At 33.4% G+C, this 10,899-nt stretch overlaps 1 protein-coding gene across 10 annotated transcripts in view; it reads left to right on the forward strand.

The window, feature by feature from the left end:
* Window positions 1-10,899, forward strand: part of STAG1 (stromal antigen 1) — a 237,727-nt gene that overhangs the window by 81,154 nt on the left and 145,674 nt on the right. For 9 of the 10 annotated variants that reach the window (XM_014537494.1, XM_014537495.1, XM_014537497.1 and 6 more), the window contains one exon: window positions 3,141-3,345. In XM_014537494.1, coding sequence (XP_014392980.1) covers window positions 3,141-3,345 — 205 coding nt within the window. Of the gene's footprint in view, window positions 1-3,140; window positions 3,346-6,182; window positions 6,322-10,899 lie in introns of those variants that run through there. The other variant, XM_014537502.1, reaches the window with a different exon arrangement.

Below are 10,899 nucleotides of genomic sequence, written 5' to 3' on the forward strand. Positions count from 1 at the left end.
TTTTTTTTTTATTCTGGGCCAGCTTTAGCTCTGAGGCCTCGCTGCTGAAAACATCGATACAAAGTTTCGGTCTGGCTGTCTTTCAGTCCAGCTGTTTTCTGGGGTTTTGTTTAGCTTCTTTTTTGCAACATAGTGTATAGTTGCTTAGAGTTGCAGATGAGATGCTGGCAAGTGAGGCGGGGAATGTTGGAGTCTGCAGCAAGCAAGCCTCGTGCTCGCTTCAGTGCCTGGCTGCCGGCCGCCATCTTGGTTGTCAGTTAATTTGCATATACTCACTGATTAGCCAATGAAAAGGGTAGCGGTCGTACGCCAATTACCATGTTTCTCTTTTATTAGTGTAGATAGCCATCACAGTATATTGATAATACAGGATTATATATGTGAAAACTATATTGTACTTTGCTACATAGAGATTTCTCCCCTTGTAGTTGCCTAAACATACTTGGGGGAATTGCTTTCTTACTAGACCTATTTGGTTTGTTCTGTATTATTTTTCTTACAGATTTCTACCTGATGTTTTTCCTACTGTAAGCTTTTTTCTACATTTCTATGCCTGTTTCTTATTTTATATGGATTACTTTTTCACTAGTTTATTAAAAAAAATTCTTGTGCAAAGTGTCATAACGACTGCCCTCAAAGGACTTAAATATTAATTGTAGATAAGGCATTTAGGCTACTTGATTATCTTTTTATTTTATCCTCACCTGAGGATATGTTGTTGTTTTTATTTTATAAAGGGAGGAAGGGCGGGAATAGATGGGGGGGAGAGAAACATCTATCAGTTCCCTCCGCTATGTGCCCTGACTGGGGATTGGACCCACAACCTAGGTTTGTGCTCAAACCCAGAATCGAACTTGCAATTTTTTGGTGTATAGGACAACACTCCAACCAACTGAGTCACTGGGCCATGGCCTTGCTTGTCTTTATTTTATTATTATTGTGTTTTCTTAGCTCTCCTAAAAAGAAGACATTACTGTTTTGTGAAGAGAGCTAGTATTCAATACCTATTATTTGTCATTAACTAGACAATTCTTTTTACACGGCATGTATAAGTGTGTGTAACAAGGAGAAATTTATAGCTAGTATTAGAATAAAGCAAGAAACTGTCTTGAAGTGGATATGGGAGACTCCTTTCTTTTTCCAAAATGTTTTTCCTCTTAATCACAATATTTGCATGTGATACAAAAATTAAAAAGGTATGCATTATCAGTCTAGTTAGGAATTGAGCTGAGCATGTGTTCATTATCCTTAGTGTACTACACAGCTCAGATTTCTCTAGTGGTTGGTACTGTTGTGCTTAGGATACCAGAGCGTTTTTTGTTTTGTTTTGTTTTGTTTTGTTTTGTTTGTTTTCAGTGTTTATGGTACACCCTCAGCTTTCAGCTCTCTTTGTACTCCTGTGCCACAGAGCAGTTTTGCCCCTCCTTCCAGTGGTAGACTTGTATTAAAATGAGGGCATGTGGATTATCTGTCCTAATCTTGCTTAAATTGTAAGCATGCCTTGTGTGCTTAGAGCCACTGGGAGATTTTCTCAGCTTTCATATCCATGTTTCTGTTCTCCCAGTGCTAGCAGACCCCTTTAGTATTGGTATAGGGTTTTTTTTTTCTTCCCCAGGTAATGGATTTTTTTCTTTACCCTTCTCCGAGCTGCAGGTGTTCTTTGCCTGTGCTGTGGTGTAGTGACTTGGTTTGCTGACCTCCCATCAGATTTGTAGGAGATAAAGATATAGAGAAGTGACCTGGGCTTCTTACTCTTCCCCCAACAGTTAAGGGTCATCTCCTGCAGGCCTGAACAACAAGAGAAATACTCTCTGTAATACAAAAATTACTTTTATTTGGATGAATTTGTTGGTCTTTTAGAATTTCTGGCTTTTGTGTTATATTTAGAAAAATACTTCCCTACTCTAAGAATATTCTCCCATGTTTTCTGCTATTTCTTTTTTGGTTGAATATTTTAAAGTGTTTTGGTTCATTAGGAATTTATTTTGGTGTAAGGTGCAATGCATATCTTGTTTTTTCTTTTTTTATATATATTTTTATTGATTTCCAAGAGGGAAAGGGAGAGAGAGATAGAAACATCAATGATGAGAAAGAATCATTAATTAGCTGCCTTCTGCATGCCCCTAATGAGATTGAGCCTGCAATCTGGGCATGTGTCCTTGACCGGAATCGAACCCAGGACCCTTCGGTCCACAGGCCGATCCTTTATCCACTGAGCAAAACCAGCTAGGGCTATCTTGTTTTTTATAATGAACAGCTAGTTATACCAAAATCATTTACTGAATAATTCATCTTTCCCCACTGTTCATAATTTTACCATAATAGGAAGCTGCATTTGTCTGTGAGTAACAGATAGTCTGGTCAACAGTGACTTAGATTCACAGGAGTTTGTCCCATGCAGATAAATGTATGAGTAGACAGTACATGGTTGGTTCCACCTCAGTAGGGCAAACACCTAGACTTTTTCCATCTTTCTTCACCATTCTTTATCTTTTTCTTTTTTTTTTAAATAATTCAACCGAGGATATGTTTTTATTGTTTTTTAGAGAAAGAGAGAGAAAAACATCCATGTGAAAGAGAAACATCAATTAGTTGTCTCCGGAACATGCCGGTGATAGAACCGGCAACCTTTTGGTGCAGGGGACAATGCTCTAACCAACTGAGCCACACCAGCCAGGGCTAAAATGTTTATACTTTAAAATTTTCAGTTAACAATTCTATTAAAGTAATTGAAACATGCTGCATAACATAGGTATCATGAATACTTTGATCTGAATTCAATGGCAAATATCTTTTTTATCTGAACTTGTGTAATAATTTTTGTTTTCTGCTTCAAATTATCTCAGCTAAGACCCAAATGCAACAAAATGGAACTATTATTTTAGATGAATGGCTTAAAACAATTAATTAAATACTGGGTCTAAGTAATAATTTTGAGTACATTAAGAATTAGTTGTAGATGATAAAAATAAACAAAAAAGATAAAGCTGTCTAAGTACCTGTGTACTTAGAAAAATACTTCTCCACTTTCTGTCTACATTTACTTTGAGAAAAAAGTCCCTTTACAGGTAGGAGGAAAATATAAACGTTCAAATTGATATTATATGTCATATTTAATGTGTTATTTTTATCCCTTTTAGGACAGTGGTGATTATCCCCTTACCATGCCTGGACCTCAGTGGAAAAAATTTCGTTCAAACTTTTGTGAATTTATTGGCGTCCTGATTCGACAGTGTCAGTATAGCATAATTTATGATGAATATATGATGGACACAGTAATCTCCCTTTTGACTGGTTTGTCAGACTCCCAGGTCAGAGCTTTTAGGCATACAAGCACCCTTGCTGGTGAGTAACCAACATTTTATTTCCTTTTCATTTAGTTTTATTAAATATGTTCTATTCTAATTAAACCTTTAAGTTAAATATTAATTTAAATTTATTATTGTGCTCCTGAAAAATATCATTTCTCTCCCTTTCAAATTCATCTGAATGGTTTGTGTTAATCTGTGCAGGTGAAATATATGCCTATTTTGATAACTAACATTTAATAGCCTTGAGAATGAAAATTTCTGGCAAATGTCAACAAATATCTCTCTGAATTTATTTTCCTTTATTCTTATTTTATAATTAAAGAAATTTTAGGACGCTAATAGGCCATATTCTTTGATAACCCCAAATAATAATAGTTGAAATTTCAAATTCATAGTATTTTTTTACTTACATTGTTTTATTGCTCATTGTTACTGTCCATAAATGTGTACGTATTTATTTGTTTATATATTGAAAACAATTCCACCTATTATAATAAGGTAATTGCTACCTAGCTGGCTTTCTTCCTATTTCTAGTACTATACTATCCTAAACATATCTGAATTTAATGTTTCTCAAAACAGTTCATTTATGTAGACTGTAGATAATCTGAATAACTGATAGTTTATAGTTTTCACTTTTACCTTTCATCTTAGAATTATCTAGATAACTTCTCAGCCAAGTACATCAATTTTTTTCCTTGTTTTCCATAACAAGATAATTTTGTTAATTTTGTAATTTTGTTTTCCTTCAACTACTTTAACTGTGCTTACCTAAAATGACTGTTCTTTTTCACCTATGATACACAGTGTGTCTGTGTGTGTTTGTACATGCACAGATATTTAAATACTCCCAAATTACATTTTTTTAGTAGCAGTAACTTTGTTTATATTCATCTCATACATTATCAGAACCAAAGCCAGATTTAGTTTCACTTCATTACAGTTCATCTGGCATTTAGATTTCTCATTTATCTAATATAATTAAAGCATTGATTTGCAAATTTTAGCATGCAGTAGAATCATCCTACAGGGTTTATTGAAACAGATTGCATGACCTTACCCCCAGAGTTTAACAGGTTTCTAGGTCATGCTGATATCTTGGTGACTACATACTGCAAAACCCTGATTTAATATTTTGACTTTTTTTTTTTTTTGCTTTAACTGTTATGAGTTACCCATACTTCCCCTCCCCCCTTACTCAGTGTAGTTTAGTTAATCTATTCTATTTGTGTCTATTATTCTTAGTTACAGTTCTATAGGAAACAACATGAAACATAGTTGGTATTGGTGTGTTTTTTAAGTGTTTCCTTTTGCACATTATTTGGAAAATACCTTATACCCAATTTTATCTTCTTTAAAAAGGTAAAATAAAACCAATTTATTGTTGAAAATTTTCTGTACAGAACAGACATCAGACAGTTTATTCTGTGTCTTAAGAGTATCTTCTTCCTTATTATTAGGAAGAAAATGAGATATTGTACCAGTTATATCTTTTTTTAAAGTTACTATATATATTATTTATTATTAAGAAGTATCTGATATGATGCATTCTTTTCTAATTTCATGACTTATAGTATTTTCTGCATTTGGTATTTTCTTTTCTTATTTTCTTTATATTTTCTATTTACTTTTCATCTTACTTTCTTCTATCTATGTATAGAATGTCTATTTAGCTAGTTGTCAGATAGATAGCAAATTCAGTGATTGGAAATAAGCAAACTTAAACATAAAATAGAAATTGATTCTGAATAGCCAGAGTTGCTGTTATAAAAAATTATCTGGTTTCCCAAAGCCAAGAGAAAAGGAGAAGCAAACATGAGATGCTGTCTTTCTGATACAATTGTGAAATGATAATTCATAACAAAAAAAGGACAAAAAATGATTTACAAATATCAAAATAGAGATCAGTCTGGGGCTTCTGTAGGGGCAAGCTATCTCTCTTTAATCAGAAAGCCACGTGCATTTTGTATAAAAGATTAAATATATGCCACATACTCTATTTAAGACAAGAAAAAGAATAATATATTGTAGAAATATGCAGAATATTTTTACTTTGAAAATGTTTGAATGTCCTGTAAAATTCATTTGCATTTGTTCTTCACTGCCATGTCAATGAAGTATTACTTTATCACCTACTTCATGATGGTCCATTTCAGTTCTCCTTTACGTTGGCATGTTTTTGGTGACTTTTATTATTGTATTGTTTTTTCCTATATTTATTCCTTTGGTTATATACATATCCTAATTTTACATATATTTAAATATATTTTAATTATGGCTTTCCTCCTCTTCCCTATGAGTTGAGTAGCTCCCTCCTCCTTCCAGTCCTCCTTCTGTCTTTCTCTTTGCACAATTTACCTGTGATCATGATACTAGTAGCTTTTAAAAAAACTGCTTGATGAATGCTCTATTTTGTCTTACCTAAGTTCTATTTTTATATGATTATCTAGCTTATTTGAATTTGAAATTACTTTTCTAAATCAGATATCAAGAAAAACAGATCATTATTTTATACTGCTTTTTCGAAAGCTAAAACTATTTTTCAAGTCATTCTCAAATTTACTTCAAAATAATACTGTAATTTCCATGTGTCTGTGTTAATGATTATACATTCCAAGGCTCCGTTTTATAAAATGTGAGACATATCAGTCACCCTAACCTCCAACAAAGCGCAGAGATCTTCTTGCTGAGAAGTTAATTCCAGGGTGGGTAATAATTATCTATCTTTTCAAGGATTTCTGTTCTCATCTTTGCCCTCTTTGTTTTTTGTTTATTATTTTTTTTATGGTATGTGTGTGCAAGGGGGTAGATTAAAAGATAATCATTTTTATTCACTTTGCAGGACGAGTCTTGGGGACTAGATAAAATGGGCAGGAACATTTAACCCTCTGCTTCAAAGACTATGTGCATGGACAGTTACAAGGCAGTTATGGCCAGATATGATTATCGGCTTTGGAATAAAGTGCTCCTTGACATTGCTTATATCTTAGCTGAGAAGAGAGACAATCAGGTTAGTTGTTTTGTAGGATACAGATGTGATGAGTTCCAGGCTTCATAGGTTATCACAGTGGTCTTATCAGTAATACTTTTAATCTGTTTTCAAATATCCCGTTTTCTGATTATCAATTAAATAATGTGTCCCAATTGTCACTGTTATGCATTGCATTTAATTGTACTTTTACCACATTTTCATTAAAATTTTTCATCCTGTAGTACTTTAGGTCTATTCCACAATTATAAGTAGTATATATTTTTTTTATTGTAGGTAAACAGTGCTTTCTCCCTTTTTTTTTTTTGAATTCTCGTTACCATTACATTGAAACAGACTATTAGCAATTAAATTTCATAGCATATTTTTGTTATATTTTTCTGTTCTTTCGATTGGAATTTTAAAACGTACTTTATTTATATGACCCATTTTAATAAAGAAGCTTCACCTTGCAGTACGGTTTTCATTAACTATTAATCTTCAGAATTAAATGTCCTTATTTCTGTTCTAAATAGTTATCTCAGTTGGACATATTAGAACATAGTTTGTGGGTTTAATTTATATAAGTAGTATTGTTATTGTTATTTTGGCAAATTTAAAATCAGAGACTGGGCACATTTTTTTTTCACCCAATTAGGTGAAACTTACCTGAGAAAAAATTTTTTTCCCAAGATCAAGAATGGATAAGATTTTTTTGTGTGTTGCCACTTTGTTATTTGGTATTATGAAGAAAATTCTACTCAAAGAATCTATTTTTCCTATTTATAATTATATTATTCTTAGGTGTTTGCTTTTAAAATGTATACCAATACTTTACAAGTTGTTTACCTCAAATTTTTGTTAGATGGCAGTTTGCAGGATGAATAATGTTGCTTTAATTTTTTTATTTTTTGCTATTTTATCACCTACATAATTTTCTATGATGTTACAAATAAATTAAAATTGACTACCTCTCACTTCTTAATTGAAAATGCTAATTTGAAAAGGGGATTAAGAATACAAAACTGATATTAATAATGGCATAGTGCCCACTGGTGTGGCTCAGTGATTGGGCGTCAAGCAATGAATCAAGGCCACCTATTTTATTCCCAGTCACATGCCTGGGTTGCAGGCTCAGTCCCCAGTAGGGGGTATGCAGGAGGCAGCCAATCGATGTTTCTTTCTCATTGATATTCCTATCTCTATCCCTCTCCCTTCTTCTCTCTCTAAAAATCAGTACAAACATATTTTTAAAAATAATGGCATGGTGATTGAGTCTGTTCTGTTTTTCTAAAGTGAATTTTGGGGAAAAAAACTAGAAAATGTGATTAAGATTGTCAGTGAGAGTCAAGTGACCTTAGTATGCCATGCCAGGAGGCCAATCTTTACCAGTAGATAACAGTAGGTCACTCCCACTCTTGGGAAAGTAAACATTTCTATATACCTAATTGTTAAACAGTACTATGTTGACATTTAATTATTTATTATTTATTAACATTCTTTACCAAGTCAACGTCCTTGGACTTCTGAGAAAAAATATGATGTATGAAATTGCTCTCTTCTCTATTCATAGACTGAAAATCATCCGGCCTTAGTAAATTGACTTTTTTTCCTTTGGCTTTCAGTTCCTTAAACCATGTGTAATACAGTGGTTCATAGAATGGGTTCTAGGCCAGACTGTTTGGATCCATATCCCTTTATGCCTATTATTGGTTGAGTTACTTGGACAAGTCCTTAACTTATCTGGTGGCCTCATTTTCATTATATGCTAAGTGGAGAAGATAATGATAGCTACCTCATTAAAAGAAATTAGGCGTGTTTGGATCAGTGCCTGACATTTAGTAAGCTACTGATACTATTCAGTAAATACATAAAGAGCTAATCGTGTTTGCAGTGCTTCATTCATTCATGTTTTTACTCAAAATGTATTAAACATCTACTCTGTTTTCGAAATAAAAGACATTACAAGTGGGAAATTAAAAATAAACAAGTAAGTAAATAAATTAGTTCTATCAAAACTGCTATTAAGAAAACTAACAGCATGAATGTTCATTTTACTTAGTTGTTGGCTCTCAGGTTCCAAATTATATTTATTAAAACAGTAAGATATTTATAACTCTTAACCAGACATAATATTTCTGGTTATCTAGAATATATGGTTATCCCTGAAAAATGTAGCTCATTCTGGCATCATCAAAGAACAGACTATAAAGTATAGATAATCTAATCTCTCCTTGTCTTTATATTTTATGTTTCTTATATATTTTTTTAGCCTAGAATTTATTTTTTATACTAGAGGCCCAGTGCACGGATTCGTGCACCAGTGGGGTCCCTTGGCCTGCCCTGCAGGGATTGGGCTGAAACCAGCTCTCTGACATCCCCCAAAGGGTCCCGGATTGCGAAAGGACACAAGGCAGGCCAAGGGACCCCACCGGTGCACAATCAGGGCCGGGAAGGGACCACGGGAGGGCTCCAGGGCATGTCTAGCCTGTCTCAACCAGTAATTGGCGGGACCCCAGCAGCAAGCTAACCTACCAGTTGGAGCGTCTGCCCCCTGGTGGTCATTGCGCATCATAGCAACTGGTCAAACAGTCAGAGGGACAATTAGCATATTAGGCTTTTATATGTAGAGATGAATCTCAAGAAATATTTACATTGTAATTATCATTGTAAACAGTCTTCACATTAGAGCACTGTATTGATTTTTAACTATATATTAATTTCATTTCTAGATACCACCACAAAATATATTTTTCTAGAGTCTTACCTTCTCATTACTTTGTCTTTACACTATTACTTTTTTTAAAAATCACCTTTGTTTTTCTCACTCCTCCGGTATATGTAACACTTTTTTCAGTTTACTAGTTTTTGTATATAGTAGCCTTTTGATGTTCTTCTGGGACTAATGCCAATAATTGACCAAATTTGCAAATGTCCCGACATCATATAACTATACCCATAAAATACATTAAACTTTATGAATGCAATTACTCTTTCAAATCTGTAAGTATGGGTACCTAAAGTAAAATTTAAAATTTTCTAGTTTTAAAGAACTATTTTTTTTTTTTTTAGAATTATCTCTTTTACTTTCTATCATTATGTATGAAAATTAGCTTTCTTTTGAGGGTTTTTGTAAAGAAATTTTTGAGATTTCAGAAAAGGAAAAAGTATACAAAAATAAAAATTAGCCATAATCAGACCACCTCATAATTGTGGTAGCATGTTGGTATTAAGTTTTTTCTCATATGTACATTTGTGATGATTTTTTGTTTTATTTTTAAATAAATAATAGGATGTTATAATCATTTTTGTGACATGTATTTTCTTTGCTTTTAAATTTTTCTGATTATGTTTAATATGAATGCCTCATTTTCTAAAATCTAGATGTCTTTTAAGTTATTTAATTTTCTGCAATTGTCTGGATCCTTTGCCTTTTGTTGGATTCCCTGTCATCTTTTGATTGCTTGCTTTTATCATTTATTCTCTCCTTTTTGGGTAGCATATTTTTTTATAGCTTCTTGATAAAAACAATATTGGAAAAGCATATATTTGAGATGTTATGTGCCTGAAAAGTATATTGTATCCTCATGTGTAATTGTCTGATCCAATATAAAATTCATTATTGAATATTTTCTTCAGTATTTTTCTCAGCTTTTGAGTCCTGATCCCTTTTGCTCATTTCCCTGTGTTTTATTGAACTTAATATGGAGTGCTATTTTATGTTTTCTATGAGTTCTTTCTCATTGTCCTAGCGTTTTTTTAAAACTTTGTTCCATTGATTTGCTATCATTTTATCTCATTGACAATGTTAATTATTACTCTGAAATGTTTTTCTGCTCCCCTCACTGGCCTCTTCTGATTCTCTGCTTTTATCACTGTCGTTCATGTTGGAAACTTTCCTCAAATATTTTTTTTTTTGGCTCTCTAGTCATTGCTGACACTGAGACACTAAAAAGCTAATTGTCAGAAGTGTGTGTTGTGTTGTGTTGTGTTGTGTTTGATGGAGTAGGGCTGGAGCTCAGGCTTCTTTAGTGGAAATCACTGTATGGTAGTCCTGAGGTTAGCTAGCATTTTCATTGTAGACTAAACTGTTGGTATTGATAATTATTTTCTCTGGGGAAGTTTAGTTTCTTTGCAGAAGTATGTTTCAGTTTACTTAAGTTTGGTTGCTGTCTGCCATTTGCATGTTGGACAGGGTGAAGGAGCTCCCAACAATTTGCACTTCACATATATACCTCCTCTGTGTCTGGTAATTCCAAATCTCTGGTTTATTTTCTTCAGGGAATGCACTACTGGACTTCCAAGATGAGTGTGTGGTAGAGGAATTGCCTGACTGTCTAGGTTGAAGTGGAGATTTAGACATTTAATTACTTCATATATGAACTTTTAAATAATATATTTCACCCTGGATGGAACTGGAGAGCATTATGCTAAGTGAAATAAGCCAGTCAATGAAGGAAAAATACCACATGATCTCACTCATTTATGGATAATAAAGACCATTATAAACTTATGAACAAAAATAGATACAGAGGCAGAGCAGCATGGAACAGACTGTCAAACTATAGTGGGAAGGCCGGGGAGGGTTGGGGGGCAGGAGGGGAGGGTAAGAGATCAACC

The sequence above is a fragment of the Myotis brandtii genome, unplaced genomic scaffold (assembly GCF_000412655.1).
Source record: "Myotis brandtii unplaced genomic scaffold, ASM41265v1 scaffold18, whole genome shotgun sequence".
Classification (NCBI taxonomy): Eukaryota; Metazoa; Chordata; class Mammalia; order Chiroptera; family Vespertilionidae; genus Myotis; species Myotis brandtii.